This window comes from Micrasema longulum, unplaced genomic scaffold (genome assembly GCF_059751315.1).
Source record: "Micrasema longulum isolate JH-2025_06_02 unplaced genomic scaffold, ASM5975131v1 h1tg000984l, whole genome shotgun sequence".
Lineage (NCBI taxonomy): Eukaryota > Metazoa > Arthropoda > Insecta > Trichoptera > Brachycentridae > Micrasema > Micrasema longulum.
Window position 1 is genome coordinate 77,421 of NW_028278174.1, and position 18,947 is coordinate 96,367.

An 18,947-nucleotide genomic window follows, 5' to 3' on the forward strand; every position below is an offset into this window, starting at 1 on the left:
ACGATTGAAAGAATAGAGCAGATCAAATTTATTGGTTTCGGAAGAATGTACACCGATGTTAGTAATATCCTGTCCATTTTTAAGTGATGGGGATATCCAAGTAAACAATTGAGAAGAATCCTGTTCTTGGCCAACCAAACGCCATTCTCGTGCTTTTACTTCTGAAATAACAATAATTTTATAGCTCTTCCAATCACAAAAACCAAATACGAGAAACCATACCTCACGCTTCATTGAATAAAAACAATGTTTTCGCCTAAGAAAAGCACAAAAATATATACCTGCAGCACCATTGGATTGTAAATGTCCGCATAATTTGATAGCGAAGTTTTCTCGAGTCATGAATTCAATGTAATATGCGGCTCAATAGAAAAAAATAAACTAAAATCACTATTTCCGACACTACCAAACACGAAACGTCAAACTTATTGAAGGATAAAGAATAGACGATCAACGGATCAAAATCACATACACGAACACGAATCTGTCAAAGTAGTTACTATTTTTTCCACCAGGAGAAATTTTACTAAAAAAGGCGCTAAATTTACAATTCTTATCAATTAAGGCGAATAGATTGATTGAAATACGCATAAAATTTTTGAGACGTTTAAGGTATTAAATCAAAATGAAATATTCAAGATACGGGTTCAAAACGATTAGGATATCCATCAAAACAAATTTGTGGCGATCAGCTGTAAACCAGCTGTGCCATTTATTAGATAAGACGGCCATTATTGAATATGGGCAGAGACCAATCAGAGAACAGTAGTGAAAACGTAACTTACCCCCGCTTCGTCTGCGTGCGGCAACGGCCGGTGGAAAAAGGAAATACACCTGAATTTAGCAGAAAACCGTAGCTGCAGCTTTGTCGTTCAACGCGACATTCACGCGCGAAAAACGCTTGCTAAAGCTTGGCTTGATTATTTAAAAGTACAATTTTCGTGTTATTTTACTGTTTGCTGTAATTTTTTTCATTTAGTTTGATTAAGCTATTCATAAGTATTACTTAAATAGTTTATATCGTGGTTTAAAAGTGTTAATTCAGTGAGCAGTGCACAAACACTCGTTAGTAGGTGAGGCCAGATTTCTTGGGTTGTGGACACAATTTTTGCCTAAATATGATTCCTGCTGATGTTTGAATGTCAGGTAAATTTACTTTAATTCATCATGCTTCTTAAAAAACTGAATAAGCGTCCGACAGATCGCTCATACCTTGTCAAATTCTGAGGCCTAGCGCCGCGCCGGTTCGAATGTCCGTTCTCTAGTAAATTATTTGCTCATCATTCTATGCAATATTTTCTCGGCTAAAAAAATTGTACGTATTTTACAAGTCTTTAAAAACTATTTTCATAATATTAAAAATATAAGAAATTATTTTAAGGCAGGGTTAAAGATCTTAAATGGCTACGTGTCTAATGGCGTTCTGAAAGATTTTCGCGCGCCTTTTCCGTCATTCGTGGCAGAATTCTTTGTAATTTCCCTTAAAATTGAACAGTGCATACTAAATGAAGAATAATATGCTGTGTTTTTCTTTTAATAGTGTTCAAGCTAGGTTTTATCGTCCTTGTTTTCTTTAAAAGCCAGTATAAAGGTATGCTTTCCGGCGCCAAAATCCGCCCCACTGTACGCTGTCATGCTTGATGTAAAATCTGTATATTTAATCATATTCGCGTATTTATTTAAAGAAAAATCATTTTTCTGAAGCTCGAAATATCGGTAATCGTCGATGAAGATCTGGTAAAACATTATATCCCCTCAATTTATTTTCAGAGTACATAACCCCACGGCATGACCTAAGAAAAGATGCATGCTTCATATGACCTCAAAACTATTTTGTTAAATGCATCTTTAAATTGATTTCTTTCAATTTCAGGTTGTAAGGGTACTCCTGGATATCTTGTGCACATTGAAATATAAAAAAATATGGCACAGTTGGGGTATGTACATGAGGTTAAATTTATAAAATACAGAATCAGTTACAGAAGTGAAATTGTGTTGTAGATAGATTTGATTGCTTTTATAGTTTATTTTGTATGTTCCTTTTGTTCATTATTTTTTTGTGAATGGAAAATATATGATTTTTGTACTTTTACACATACTTAACAACAGATTCGTCGAGTCATTATTTTTTGTGAAATTAAATAACCTTTACCTTTTTCATTACAGTGATAACCCATCGAATCATTTAGATCATTCAGCTTCTTCAAAAAGGAAAAGAAAGATAGAAGAAAAGGTAAGCTTGTAAACGTATATTTTTTTTAAATTCATGAAATGCGCACATACTAAATTATGTTTATAATCGTAAATATGCATTTATGGGCAGATTCAGAAATTTGAAGAATGATCAATGCAATTTTAATTACCTGGATCACCAAACTGGTTGAGATAACGGAGTTCAAGCAGAGATTATTTGGAACAATGTTCAAGTTGACGCCAGTTTAAAAATGCTCTTATAAGGCGAAACAGCTATCAATAGAATCATAAATCTCATTTGGAACATTTGAAATTTTACAATGAATATTGCTTTAGAAAAACTTGTCTTTAGAAAAATTTCTGTTAAAAAGTAGATACTTACCATATGTTCTTTAAAAAGACTTTGAACAATTAACAATTTTTTTTATTTACATTTTGATAAAATTAATTAGATCATGTTTGTTTTACTTTAAATTTAAGTATTCAAATACATTATTGCCAGATGCTGTGATCACTTGCCTAAATCTATTAAGAACGACCCCCCAGTGAGATTTTGTTTCTGCTGTGCCAATGCCTTAGTGATGTTAGCTTTATTTAGTTTTTATATCAACCATCTTTATTTTTTCTTCTGAATTTGAGATGCATTCAGCACATTGATGAAATTTGCGCCTTTTATATCATTGGGTCAATTGGGCGTTCTTCCGCTTCAGATTTAAATAAGAGCAAAAAAATATTAATGACCCCATTGAAATTGAACCCTGGACCGCTGCTATGAAAAATATGTCAACTACTGCACTTTGAAGATACAAAAATAAGATTAATTTAAATTTACCTTTATTACTAATCCTGAGGAATGCAACATGTTGTTTTTTTATTTATTTTTTTATTTGGTCTTAAAATAGTACAAAAATTATAATATATGAATGTCCATTATTAACTTATATGTAATTATCATTAAACTATATATTAATTATCAACATTTCTAAACTATATAAAGTCGAACTTGGTTATAATGATCTTTGAAATATAGGGATCTCGGATCTGATGAGGAAACATTCTTCGACATTTTAGTTTATTGTTTTCTCCGTACATGTATTCATTTTTAGCTACTTGTCGAATATACTGAATAAAAATACTGTCAACAGTTCAACAAAAACTCTTCAATAGTTAAAAAACATAATTTTAAAAATAAGAACCTGAGTAATAAAATCTAAACAGGCGGATAACTTAGGACTGATACCGCTGGGCATTGAGATCGGATGACGTTTATGACATTATGTAAGTGTGAAAGTACCTAATTGGTGTTTTCGCCAAAAAAATTGAAAAAAAAATCACCCACATGGTTGAAATTGCGTACAAAAAATCCAAGCTTTGTGATCCCAGTAAGTATTGGCTTAGCACCACATTACAATTTACAGCTTCTTTAATGACTTCTTTATTTCGGGGGGTTTTTTTTTTACAACGGTTTTCAGTTTTTTTAATGTTCGATGGTCAGTGCACAGTAACCAATACGAGGGGGTGATGTCAGATCATTTAAAAATTAACCCTTGTTAGAAACATGTCTATCGACATGAGGAATTGTCTCTTAATTCGTGAAAAAGTGGCAATTATTTGTGAAAAATCTTGAGGTGTGTAAAAAATCTTCTTATCTGCAGTGTAAATATTGTGGAAAAATAAGAATGTTTATTTATCTGCATTTTAAATTTAGAAAGTAGTATGTAAGCATTTATTATAATTTTCCGTAGTGGTTTTATTTTTTAATTATCTGTATGAACTATATGTATATTTATTTGTTTACTTAGTGACAATATGCAATGGCGATTGGATTAAAAAACCTCTCTCTGGTATAATGAGTAGAGAATGGACAATGTCCGTTAATAAATAAATAAATAACAAGCATATTCATTCGGTCCCATCTTCCTTGTAATAACCAAGTTCGACTGTATGTACACTCGAAACTTACATTCCATCAAAACACAAGTTAAACACTGTTTCAAGAATTATTTTGTTCAAAAATAGCAGTGAATAATAAAATGTAATGTTTTATCGATGGAATTAGCGTTGCATTTGTAACATTGCACAATTATTGTAAAATAATAGGATCAGTTGCTAAATTTGATTAAATTTATAAATTACATGACTAGTTTAGGGAAAATACTCCTTCCATCGATGAATGTTACAACAGCATTCTTAAGTGATTTCCTGAAACTCTATTCGTGTTAATCTCAAATGAAATAAAATTGGATGAGTCTACAATTTCACAGTAAAACAGTTTTGTTTTTAATATCAATTACAAATTGTCAAAAGTCCTTCAAATTAACGTTATTAAGGCCTATACCAAAAATATGATTAATATTGGCTGAAACAGTTTCCAAATTACATATTTATAAATTCACACACAAATGGAATTTATTAAACTAAACATGAGTTGTCCGCGTCCAGGCTGAAAAATAATACAGTTCCGTGTGTGAAATAGAACCAGAACCTTGGACGAGCGTTTTCCACTTGATGGCTACTCGGCTAAAAATCCTGAAAAAGAAAATCGAGTGGATATATATCCGCCTCTTAATGTGGTGGGTGGTGCATTCGCCAACCATGATCAAGGTCACGGGTTTGATTCCTGGCCGGGTCAATGTATAATATTTATTCTAAAGATTCACCGCAATACTTCTCTGTCCGTGGACTGGCACCTGAAGCGTAAGATTGATCACGTTACCTTCATGTAACAGATGCTCTAAATACCCTATGCACCACTTGGTCACGAAAGGGAAATTATGATAATGGTGATGAAATAATATGTCAGGCCAGGTTTTGTTTAATACATCTATTAAACAACAAAACCAAAGACAGACAATGAGGATGTTCAGTGTTTTTTTATTTATCAATCTTTACCAAAAAAATATAAATGTTTTTATGTATTGTGTTATCAGCACTATGATTTTTTAAGGGTTGTAATTTTGAAATTGCTCCGCGTGTGACATCACAATTTCTCTTAGGCAAGTCCTGCTGATTGCTGAATTGGCTTCCCGTAAACCGGAAATCACAACACTCATTGGTTGATTAAACTTCTTAGATTTTCACGGCCGTTAAGATGCACAATAAGTTTTTCTGGGTTATTATGCCGTTCCGAAACGTCGGTAGAGAGTATGAACGACACACGGCATAATAACCCAGAAAAACTTATTGTGCACTCATTGGTTGATTTGGAAGAACTAGTAACGTCGTTCAAAATAGTTAATTTTTATTAAAATATGTTTTTTTTTCATGCATTTTGAAGAAACTTCCCTGTACAATTTAATGCTCTAATTTTTACAGTGCGTAAGAAAACATTTTTATATCCAATTTCTCATTACTGAACTTCCTCATCAACCATGTTTGTTCTTCTTCATAAAATCTTGTCTTAATTTTTTTTTTGACCTTTTCCAAGATGGCAGAGATTCATGCAGCAAGCTAAAAATTAACACACTAAAAGTGTCCTACCTCTTATCTTTCTAAAACATGTTGTGATTATTTTAGGATGATGAAGACACAATGCCCCCACGCAAGCAAATGATGAGGATAGATCATTGTGTTACAGAAATCATTTTACTTAAGGATATCTCCCCATTCCCCGTGCCATTTGATAAACATGACTATTCTAGTTTGCCAAACACTGGCACCAATGAAACATCTACTACGGATAATTTGTATTCTGATGACAATGAGTTCAGTCCGCACTATGACGAATTATACCAGTTGGAAAGTTTATTGAATTCTGGCTCTTCACATAAGCCAAACACTGATAGGTAAGTAATTAAAGAATAATGGCATTAAGAAAGAAGTGCTGCGAAGCACGGCTAAAAAGATTCACCACGCAAATGTTGATGTATATAGAAAATGAGGAAAATCGAGAAAGGTATACCACTACTACTACAGAGTAGGGGTGGCAGAGCGGATGTCTATCCATATATGCATTCCTAACTTTTGCATACATACATATTGTCATACATACTCTTCAGTTGTGTCTGCTTTTGATATGACCAGACTTGAGATTTTGGTTTATCTAATCATCCACGTCTTTTTTGGTAATAGTCGTCCTATGTTGCCATACATTCTCGCCATATATAATATATCTATTTTACCATTAAGTGGCCTTTATTAAAATCTTATCAATTATACCTGTCTCAGATTTGCACTCTCGTCTGATTTCATCATTAGTAACCTAGTCATACATCAATTTCCCACACATTCGTCTAAGAATTTGGCATTTTGACCACGTTCATTCTGCTTTCATCCTTCCTCCGCTAGTCCCACATTTCACTTCCTAAAATTCCATTGTGCACTGCCAATCTAGCTTCGACTGACAATTTTTTTATTAGCAATTACTGTGCGAAACACGTAATTTGATATAAGTACATGTCAGAAGTCGAAATAATCGTTATGTGTGCATGAGAATATCCATGTTTAAAGTGGTGTGCCATTTTATCCTCTCTGCCTTCATACATCACCATGAAATTTTGTAATGATTTGTTTGTTTTACTTTTGAATAAAATTTGGCCACAATGAGGACGTTAATTGTTTTTTTTTTTTAAAGATTTACTGAAATCTCAGATTTTCCATCACCCCTTTCAACAAATTGTTCTATGTAATCTGTGGAACTGTTTAAAAAAATAATAATTATAATTCAAATAATTAAATTTTCATATTGATATTCAAAGAAAATATTTAAAGTACTCATGTGATTTCGAGTAGCACTTAACTTTCTGATTCTGTTTAAATGAAAAGATACAACATTTGGGCATAGCAAAATCTGGTGATAAATTTGTAAAATTGGTGATAACTGATACTGTTTTTATCAAGATAGATAACATCTCAACAGACACTAAGAAGTTTTTTCTAGAATGGATAATAATAAACTAACTATTGTGGACTTACAGACCACAGGTTCAAACCCCGCTCTAACACTATTTCGTAACCATTTTCTAATGGTGAAATAATTACAACTTATTGAAAATGGCCCCAAAAATCGAAATATTTGGGTAAAATAAGAACGTAAATATTCATTTTTCTTTTAAAAAATTAAGCCTTTTCTCAAATAAAATGTTGATATCTCTGCTGATTTTGATATTTCTCGCTTAAGTGTTAATTAAAATATTTTTTTATAAATTTTTTAATTTTAATCAATAGAGATGAAGGAGCTATTAGGGAAAATGGAAGTCTAGACATTTACAGGGCTTGTGACCTGCCATTTGTTGGTTTGAAGTGATTACTACACAACGTATAACATTTAACATTCGTCAGACAATGACAATTGATTAAAATGACGATTATAAATGGAATAGCTCTATAAATTCAACATAAATATATTGTATGATAATAACTCATGTTTCATGAATATTGTCCTTTTATTATCGTTTGAGATTCATTGTTTGTTAAAAATGAACATTAAATAATTTGGAAAGTACGAAAGATAAAAAAAAACACCAACTTTTTTTAAATGATTTCTTTAGTACAGTAGAACTCCAATTATCTGAATCAATTGGGACCGGACTCCATTCGGATAGTTAGTTTTTTTCTGAAAAAAGGGTCAATTTTAATTAATTCTGGTATTTATGTTGAAAATGGGAGAAAAAACTATTTGAAAGAAATAGAGCTATTGATTAATTTAATGAATAGGCAACACTTTTACATGTTAAGCGTAGTTACAAGTGCTGTGCATTAGTTACATCTTTTTTATTCTGAAATTCTGAAAGCGATTCAAAATGAAAAATGAAACATAACATCACTAAGAAAATATAATTATTATTTAACTATCGATACTGATAAATAATGAAATAACAAATAATTTTTTTGTTGAATCAATATTATTTATTTAGTCTATGTGAAATAATAATAATTGGACACATTCAAAATATTTCTATTGTTTTGTGTAGTCCTCGGAAGACATTCAGAAAAAGAAAATGTCCCTTACCGAGTCTGTCGTGGGCCGATCAGAGCGATGTGTGGCACAACATGTGCGAGCAAGACACGGAGGCTGCCGCCTGGAGGTCACAGCATCTCTTCCAGCACCACCCCGGCCTTCAGCTCCGCATGAGGGCCATCCTACTGGACTGGCTTATCGAGGTTCGTACTTCCTCTGCTTCTCTATACTGTCGATAGACATCAGTAGGCCTTCCATTTTACTCAAAGAGATCACTGTATCCTGTTATCATTTATTGTCCTTATTACCTGTATTATTTTCAATGATTTGATTAAGAAGATGGAAATATTTTATATTTTTTTTCAAACAATATTTTAGTATTTTTAAACAAGTTTAAATAATTTTACATGTAAATGTTGAAATTCAACACAAAAACAAACATTTTAATTTGCATAAAATACATGTGATGATTTTTCCTCTAAATGTGGGGAAATTTATCACTTAAAATCACTGGAATTTCAACTGTCATATTTGGATAGCAGAAAAACTGTTTCATACTTTTATGTTAACTTTTTAAACTGTCTTCTTTTCAAATGATGTTTATAACTTTTAATGTTTCCATTGCTACTAAACTTTCTGCATCATAATTTATAGATATAGAGACGTTATTGTTCCTAAACCTGCGTCAATTGCGTGCCACAATTAAGTAACATGTCAATATGGCTCTTTTGTTCAAATAATGACAGTATTGTTTTAATGTTGACATAATTTTGATTTTTTTTTGATACTTCAAATGAACTGTGAATTTAAAAAAATGTAAATCCTAATATTAAATGGGGAAATATTTTTATGATAATGCTTGAAGAATAATGTGACCTGAACATTTCGGTGTAAAAAACGGAAAAACTTAAATTTGAGGAACGTATAAATGAGGTTTACTGGATGTGTTTTCCATGTATTCTCACATGTAAAAAATGTACAAAAAATATTGTTAAATGTCCTCAGCTCAGGTTACCCCAGTGGGGCGCATTGTTTTTATTATTTAGTAAGGTATATAACGCAAAACAAAATACATGTATATTTGTTTTCACAAACCATTTTGGCGCATTTGGTTAGACGGCCAACTGTGAAACTGGCGTCGCAGGTTCAATTCCCGCCAGTCTGGTCTGGGTGTTGTGGTGGTGGTGGTTCATAAATTCTTTCCATATTCTTTCTTTCTTACAGTATTTACGTTTCATGTATCAGGAACGGTGAAATATTGCAGTATAAAACCACATTTTTAATATATATTAAATCCCGACCTCGCTGGTTATTGAACCTGGGACCTCGATCATGGTAGGCGAACGCGCCAGTCGCTACCCTACGAGGCGAACTTATCTCTACTCGATTTCCTTTTTCAGGATGTTTACCTGCGAGTAGCAATGGCTACTCAATGGGGTCGAAAACACTCGCCTCGGATTCTGCTTCTATTTCACACACAAATCTGTGTATCCTTCATCCGCCCGAACACTGGTAGTTTCACAAAAATGTATTTCCTGCGTCTGAGCGGAATGTGGTGTTTATCAGATGTTGATTTTCACGAATTGTGTGGTCTCCGCAAACTTCCCAGCAGCCTTGCGTGCATTTATTTTGCTCATGCACCACGTCTCGCAGATATACCCATGACCAGTAGCTTTCAAAGCTTATAAAAATTATACACATCAACTAATCATGAAAAAAACAAACTATGTAAAATAATTAAATTTAGATGTTATTTTTATTTATTTCAGGTCTGTGAAGTGTACAAATTATACAGAGAAACCTTTCACCTGACTGTAAATTATATTGACAGATATTTATCTAATACTGAAGATGTATATAAAGGAAGACTTCAGTTAATTGGTGAGAATTTTTACCTCGTAAGTTAAAATGTAATATTCCATTAAAATAAATCTCATTTAATCTTAATAATGCGTTTTTTGTAGGTATTACATGTCTTTTTATCGCAGCAAAAGTAGAGGAAGTATATCCGCCTAAAATTGGAGAATTTGCCTATGTGACGGATGGCGCGTGCACTGTAGACGACATACTAACGGAAGAAATCGTTGTCTTGCAAACTCTCAGTTGGAAAACCACGCCTCTGACCATTAACAAATGGCTGAATGCGTACATGCAGCTGAATAGTCTCAACGAAACAAAAGAAAAAAACACTTTTGAAAATGAAGACAGTCAGTCAGAGGAGATGAAGAAGTATACATTCATATTTCCACAATACTCTTCCCTGGAGTATGTGATTTGTGGGCAGCTTATTGACTTGGCAGTTTTGCACGTCGGAGTAAATGCATTCCCCTACAGTCTGATGGCTGCCGCTGCAGTTGCCCACATCTTCGATAAAGATCTTGCGATGCGAGTGTCTGGTCAGTTCATTTTATTTTATTTATTCAAAAGCCCATCAAGTTTTTTGTTATGCTGCTAGATATTATTGTAGAAATGGAAAACAGAGAAGATTAGAATTGAAATGAATTGATTCATTTACACATATTGCTAGTTCTATTTTTGTGTATTTTGTTTTTTTCTCGCATACATGTATGTACAATTTCAAGAATAATAAAGTGTTAAAATTTATTTCATAATCGTTTTTATGTTTTTTTTTGTAATGCCACGGTTTTTACTAAAAATAAATACTATAATTGTATTTACAGAAAAAGTAGGACTTTTTGTACCTATATGTTGTTTATTTATTTACGGTTTATTGTGTTTTTGTTTTATGATTTTGCATGTGTTTAAATGCTGGTAAATGTGTCTTTTTTTTACAACGATTTAAATTTATAATATTGGAATAAATCAACAGTTGGATGAATTAAAAAAATTGATGTTCAAATATAGGCAAAATAGTTAATGTTGCAAAGTGGATAAAATGGCCATTTAAATCAGTCAATGACAGTTCATAAGCTCTATAAATGCCTAAATACATGCTCTTCTTAAAAATGCTTTCAATCTCTGTTTTAATATTTTGATCTTCTAAGGGGTTTAATCCAATCCTTGTCTACAAAAATTTGGGCAAACTCAACAAATTGTTGTATATTTCATTTGTTGAGGTAGGTTGGTTGGCACGTTCGCCTACCATTCTTAAAGTCCTGGGTTCAATTCCTGGCAGGGTAGACATGAAATATTGATTGAAATAATTTCATTTTTTCTGGACTGATCACCTTACCTTCACGTAACAGATAATCGAAACAAGCTGCATTCGATTTATCAATGCAGTGCCCTATGCCCCTCTGGGTGTGGAAAGGGGAATTACGAAGATGGTGATGAGGTATCAAATAATGAATGTTTACACTTTGCAGGTTTTGATTGGGAGGAGTTAGACCCGGGCTACAGCTGGCTGGCCCCCTTTGCCTCGGCGCTGCGGTCTGACGGCGGTAGCCCCGGGGCCGGGGGGATGTCCAGCACGGCTGCCGTCCTGCCGGACTGCGGAGCCGACTTCACCACGTCGGGAGGGGGACTGTCTCGCATCTGTCCCAATATAAACCTAGACCAGAGCCACAGAATACAAGTCCACAATATATGCCTAGATCTCTTTGTAAGTACATTTTTTTATATTTACTGTAGAAATTCACTTCTCCACATTTAATGGTCCATAGGTTTCCGTATTGGTACACCTATCGCAGCGCATCTTAATATTTTTATTACATGAAGGCAAGATAACAAGTCCAAAATGTTCATTTTTGAGTTATATAATTGGAAATGTTCCTAAAAATATTTCCTATCCCCACAATGAGGAAGTTTAGTCCTGCGGGAAATTGGATATGAAAATTGTTTTCTTACGCGTGGTAAAAAATAGAGCATTAAATTGTATAGCGATGTTTCTTGAAAATGAATATTTTATTGAAAACGAACTACTTTGAACTATGTCACTAGTTCATATGAATCAACCAATGATAAGAGAGCTGTGAAAGATTTCCGGTTTACAGTAAGTCAACGGATCAATCGGCAGAACTGACCGAGAAGAAGCGGAAGAGAACTTGAGACATCACACGCAGAGTAATTTCAGAAATGCAAAACTTTAAAATATCGTAGCGCTGATAATAAGATACATAAAAAATTAAAAATATTAATTTTTTGGCTTAGTTTAATAGTCTATTAAAAATTAATCAACCACTGAACTTCCTCATTGACGGCATGATTCTTAAAAATATTCATGTAGCCTTAAAAGCAAAAATGACAATGTTATCTATATTTTTTTAATTCAAATTTAAGAAATAATAGTGTCCAGTAATCATTATACTGTTGTTATTTTTTAAAACATAAAACTAGATGGCACGAATAAGGGAAAGAGTTTGCTGATAGCGCGGATGTCTGTGAACCTGCTCTCCCGTAGAAATGAATTTTTTGAGTTGTGCCACAATTCATGAGGTGCGAATTATACTTTTTATACCCCCGAGGGGCGATCACAAACATCTTCATCAGTACGTATCAAGATGGTATGGTTATTTTTTTATTATCTCTGTCTACCGAGGTATTACAAATCCGGCTATATGGATATGTGCCAATGTTTGTTCTGAAATGTTGCCATTGCGCCCTATCTGCATCTCAAATTTTATCTGTAGAGGTTTGCTGCTCCCCCGAGGTCAAAAAAACTTAAAAAGACTCGTGAGATATAAACTATTTATATTACAAACAAATCGCAATAAAAGTAAAAATTGCTCGCTTGAACATGATTTTGACATTTTCCATGTGTAGATAAGTATACAGCTGGGTACAGTAGCCCTTAATAGCTCTCGATGTCTATACCTTCTCCAACTGTCAAACAAAATTCCAAAGTACAGGGTCGATACTATTACCCGTATGCAGAGACAAAACTTAAGGTGAGGAAAGTACATTCTATTGTCTTCACCTTCGGGTTATTCTCCGAATTTGAGATTAGAATGTACTTTCCTCACCTTAAGTTTTGTCTCTGCATACGGGTATATGTGTATCTTCTAAATCATTTGGGAGAATTTATCTTCAGCTGTGTCGTCATTGTGAAGACATGTTTCTGTATCTTCCGATTTTAATCACCCCTCTAGTAGTAGTCTAAGAGTAAACTCTCTAAACCTCACATAAATAAGTTAATTATATTTAAATTTATTGCAACAGAGCGGGAAAACATTTTTGAGAAGGGAAAATGGAAATCTAGGCATTTACAGGGCTTATGATTTAAGTGGCCACTTTACACACTGTGTAACATTCACCATTCTGCCCATGTTTAAACATCCACATTTCCTCAACTCTTCCATCTGTTGATTTTTGTGAAGTAAAGGATCTGAAACCATTATTATGCGGTGAGATTCATCCGGCTGAACCAAATCACCTACTATTTTCCAATTTTTATACTTTCAGCCAGTTTGCAAGCATTTGGACATTCTCAAACATTGTTGAAGTTAATTATAATTTAAAAAATAATCGTATTTATACCTAATCTCTTGATAATACATAACATGTCTTTCCATGCCTTTGTGGGGTTATTTTTTTGTGTTTATGTAATAGTTTTTGTATTTATAATTTATGTATACCTAAAGTAAACTGCAAAGAAAAATTTATAATAAATAAAATAAAAATTATATATGCTTAACTAATGTGATAGGGCCTCACCTCATCCTGTTTACTTGATATTTTTGCGTGACTCGTGCAGTGCTTGTAATGATTCTAATTATAGATTGATGTTTTATTCATAATTCATAAATTTAAAAATCAATGATTTTTTCCAACCAATCATTTTTTAATTATGCAATCAAATTTACAAGAGGGCCTTGGCCTGTATTTATACACAAAGATACGTAAATAGGTTGTAAAGAAATGGTTATTTTTTCACTGAAATTTCACAAAATATATTATATTTTGTCAATTGTTAAAACAATGGTGGGCTTTCTAGCCTGTTTTTGAAGCTAGAAATAAAAAATAAGTCTATAATAATAATAATAATAAACTGACCCCAGTTAGACTGGCAACAATACTGTATTGTTTTTTAAATGTATAATATATCGACACCTCCTCTGTATAATATTGTAACCCACAAAACGCAATTTTACAGGAGAAAAAAAATCTACAACCTAATTTTTATTTGTGTTATTCCATCAGGGCTTAGGATGCTGCAAAGTGATCCAAAATGTTGGATAAGAGTGCAAACGACACAAGGCACAAATGGTCAGTTTTCAATAATATATTTTTTATTGCAGGATAAAGCTCAACAGTGCATGGAAAGTAGCAGAATAAAGTGTATCGAAGGCACCCCCACCACTTCTTTGGGGAGCGAAGGCGGAGCCGCTGCCCTCCCTCCCATCACCCCTCCCCACAGTAACCACAAGAAGGTGGATGGTCTGGAGACCAACACTCCCGTACAAGTGACCGTGGATAAATGACTAGCTCACACTGTGTTTTTCTGCCTGGTTGTTCTGTTCTCCTGGATCTCTCGGCGGATGAGCATTGTTTGCGTTTTACTGTGATTCTTCACACGCAAAAGTTACTCGCAAACTGACAATGAACATTGCTACTTACACTAATAAATACACGCTTTACGTCAGTCTCAGACTGCTAACGCTGCGTTTAAAGTAATCACGCAATCCCTATCCACAGCTGGATACAATTAACTGTGATGTATTCTAATTTACTAGCTAACGATACTTGGATCGTCATAAGGGGGAAATATACATAAGTATGTGAAAGTGTGAGGCTGAAAAAATATTAAAGTGAATAGAAATTATTTTGTGATATTAAAATGCATGTCGCATTCCTCGAAATGTGAACGGGATGTTAGATACTATACACGGTGTTGTAGAGAAAGATCTGTGATCCCAATTTCGTAAGATCTCTGGGTTTGTGCAAAATTTGACAGTTGGGTATGTAGGCAAATGAGAGCATGTTGAAACGAAGAAAAAAAAACTTATTTAACTAAAAATTATTTATTGATGGTGCCTTATATTTTTCGCTGCACAGAATTATACTTTTGCTGTTCTAATTAATAATTTATCATGATAACTCTATTTGCCCGATAATCACTAATTTATGTATCTAGGAAAAATTATTAAAGTTCGCCAATTGTCGGCGTAGAAACTTTTTTTATTCTACTTAATATGTTAATTTAAACTTTTATCTGTATTAATTATAATTTTCAAATGTCGGCTTAGCTAGCAAATTGATTATGTGTGTTATGTTTGACCTGATTTTGCCGGGAAATATAGAATAAAATAAGTACATACATTAGAACTCCATTTATCTTAACTCCAGTCGTCCTGATTGCCAAATATCAGGATCAGGAAATAAAGAATAAAGATGTTACGATAACAGATAAAAAAGGGCGCGTTTCTTCGTCAAAACAATTAACTTCGCTGAACGTGTTCAAATAAGTTTTTTTGTGATAATGTCTGGCACTTATTAATCTGGGTAATTGGAGTTTGTATTTACCAATTTTAAACACCACTACGAACATTTTTTGTTTGAGAAAAATGCGTAGATACTCGTGATCTTAAAATAAATGTTTTTTGTTGTCTGCTTCACAACATACCCCTTTTCTCGGGGCAGATATTTCACTAGCTCATTTTTTTTATTTGCTAGGCATCCATCCTAAGAAGGATGACAGTTTCACTAGATCAGTTCTCTGGTACAGTACAACTAACCTCTACTACTCACTTTGATTATTTTATTTTAACCTTTCTGTTTTATTCAGTTATTGATAAAATTAATACTTACACCTTTAAAACAATAAACTTCGAATCACACTGACCAAATGTTAAATAAACTTAATTGCTGGGATATAATTTTATTTTATTTTATTTAGAAAACATACATTCATACAAAATAAGTATTAAAAACAACAATTTTATAACATAAAAAGACCAATTAAGTTTTCATAAATTAAAAAGATATAAACATTAAATGTGACAAAAAATAAAAAAGAATTTTAAGTGAGAAAAGAATAATTGTTGACATTTGCGTTTTCCATTTTCCATAATATAATAGAGTTTGTAATTTTTGAGTTCGATAAGTGTGTTTCAATTGCACATGATAGTAGTTATAAACACACCCAGTGAACCTATCTTAGTGTTTTTAATAAATATATACAAAAGCATGCATTCAATTCATACTTATTAAAAAATAATTTGAATTGTGTGAATTACACATTTTTTATTTAATGACTCTTCCCTCTAATAGCTTTAATATTTTTGTTCAATACATAAATAAATACGTTTGTATAATGTGATATTTGCTAGTTGAGTTGACAGTACGTGGACAATTATTTCCACAATTTATAAATTGCGTAGTTGTATTATATTAAATGATTGTTTTTTAACGTGATTCTGAATAGTTTTCTGTTGTGATTATTTTGATTTGCCATTTATTCATTTTTACGTAAATAATATATGTTTTCAAATCGCATTAAACGGTATTACCTGATATTCATGGGGGTCTAACATCTCCAAGAAGTAATCTACAAACCAAAGATGGTTCTCAAACTTTACACTTGCGTTAAGTGTATTTTATTTCTTGTTGAATAAATTGCTTTCGGTTGGTGTGTAAATTTGGGAACTTGAAATACGCTTAATAATTATGTATTTCCAGACCTTAAATACATATGGCTATATTTTATCTTAGTTTATTAAGAATTTTTAGCAAATTCAATATTGCACTTGTTTGCATTTATGTGTTGTCGCAAGTAATATGTCTAAAATGTATATATTTTCTGTTCTGGTAGGATTTTTCTTTAAATGGAAACGTTCTGATGATATTTTATATATGTGAAAGAGTTCCTTGGTGATTTTGGTTTTCTTAATTTATTAATAATTTTCATTTGTAATATCTGTTTTGGTTAGCTAACAGATTATCTGAGGTTATTCTCGACAGAAGTGCTATAATTTATTCAAAAGTGCTCTTGGATACAGTTTTATTCAAGTGAGACTCATCCAAACACTGGGTTCGAAGCAATTAGATTAATAAAATAAATATTTGTCGCACTAACAATTTAGTTTATAATTTAACTACGTATGGAGTTTTTGTAAAATCATTATAATCTATTTAATGTGTTGACCACTTTTGATAATAATCATCATTGTCATTTCCCTATCTCCACATATTGGTGCACAGGGCACTGCATTGGCCGAGGAAAATATTGCGGATAACCACCTTTAACCCTTGGCAAAATGTTTTTTTTTTTTTTTAACAGCTGATGGTTGAAAAGGTTTTTTGAAAAACATTTGTTTTTGTTGTTTTAATCAAAGTTTATTATGAATTGTGATAATGCATTAAGAATGAAAAGTATGGTAAAGCAGTTTTAACTGAATGCTGTTTTAGAAACGAAAATGAGATCATACGTATCTTATAGGATACATTGCAAAAAAAAGGCTAAAACCAATATTTCACGTCCATCCTGTCAGGAATAGAAACCAGGATCTCAAGAATGGTAGGCGAACGCGCCAACCACTACACGATAAGGCGGACTTATCAACACTCAATTTCCTTTTTCTAAATTTTCCCTGCGAGTAGACATGAAATCAAAAACGTTTGTCCAGGGTTATGGTTCTTTTTCACGCTCAGAACTGTATTCTTTATCCGCCCGGACAAATAATAATACTGGATTAAATATCTCACGTATTAGTAATAGAGGCCTAAAATGAGATAATTATGAAAAATTCTAAAAGCTGTTAGTAATAATCTTCCCATAATTAACCACCAAATTAAAGATTTAAACAGTCCTTCACTAAAATTGTCTAATAATTAAAATATAAATATCATTAAATTCAATAGCCTACCTACCTACCATTTATTGCTTTTCTTTATTCTTTTATTTTTTTATTATTTGTAGTCTGGACATAAAACACTGAACACATGTTAGCAGATGTGTTTTAGGTACCTGCTTGTTGAAACAGTTGTGTTCTGAAACCGGCCGGCATTTAAAAATTATTTTGGGGATTTTACGCTGACAAAATACGTAGTCAAATTATTTAATTAAATGATTATTGTCTTATAAAGTAATCATCGCGAAGTACATAAACCGAGAGAATGCCAGATAGAATAGAGTGTGATATGTACACATCATTTATTTTTTTACCCAAAAGCTTCTAAACAATGTTAACGATTATCTGAATGTGTCCCTATTCAATCATGGTATTGTTACAATTGTACTAATGGGGAACTCTGGCTTTATGATCTTTAAATATAAGTGAAAATGACTGTACAAGTCAAACATTACTTTTGACTGATTTTATTCATCAGAAACTAATAAGGTTCTTAATGTCTATGCAAATATGTATAATAATTATGTGTGCATAAGTATATATTTTTTACTACAACCGGCAATTTGTTTTACAGTAAAAATATTTTTTTAACAGTTGTTCAAACCTGTCAAATGAAGTTATCTAAGCTCCATGAATTTAAAATGTCTTTACAGTAGAACTCGGTTTATCTAAACTAAAGTCATCTGGATTGCCAAATATCCAGATCGTTATCAGGAAACAAAAAATAAATGAGAAGTTTTTAATTTTAATATAATTCTGCAGATTACTTTGCCGGGCATGTTTAAGTAAGTTTTTAATGTGATTCCAATTTGCTGTATTATTTCAAAAGCAATAAAATCTGTCACTCGTTAATCCGGATAACTGGCGTTTTACTGTGCTCATATATTTTAATTGTGTTTTTCCAAGTGTGTATTTATTAAACAACTTAATAGTGGTCACAAAATTGCACTCTTCTTTATGCCTATTGCCACAAATAAATATGTACATATTATAATAATTAATAACACTACGTAAAATATTCTTAAATTGTTGTTAAATTAATTTATTAGGAGGTTACAAACTTATTTGTCACGTAACCAGTAACTAAAACACAAAATTAAATTAAC

The 18,947-nt window shown here is 32.4% G+C and overlaps 1 protein-coding gene across 2 annotated transcripts; it reads left to right on the forward strand.

Moving 5' to 3' along the window:
- Positions 1-466: 466 nt before the first annotated feature.
- CycE (cyclin E) lies at positions 467-16,005 on the forward strand. 2 transcript variants are annotated; one of them, XM_088232433.1, is made up of 9 exons: positions 467-612; positions 1,874-1,937; positions 2,167-2,233; positions 5,710-5,978; positions 8,106-8,295; positions 9,862-9,973; positions 10,057-10,488; positions 11,419-11,654; positions 14,290-16,005. In XM_088232433.1, the coding sequence occupies exons 2-9, from the start codon at positions 1,924-1,926 to the stop codon at positions 14,470-14,472; spliced, it is 1,503 nt and encodes a 500-aa protein (XP_088088559.1). In that variant the 5' UTR covers positions 467-612; positions 1,874-1,923; the 3' UTR covers positions 14,473-16,005. The 2 variants fall into 2 exon arrangements, with proteins under 2 accessions (XP_088088559.1, XP_088088558.1); XM_088232432.1 differs by lacking the exon at positions 467-612 and adding an exon at positions 831-1,146.
- The last annotated feature ends 2,942 nt before the right edge of the window (positions 16,006-18,947 follow it).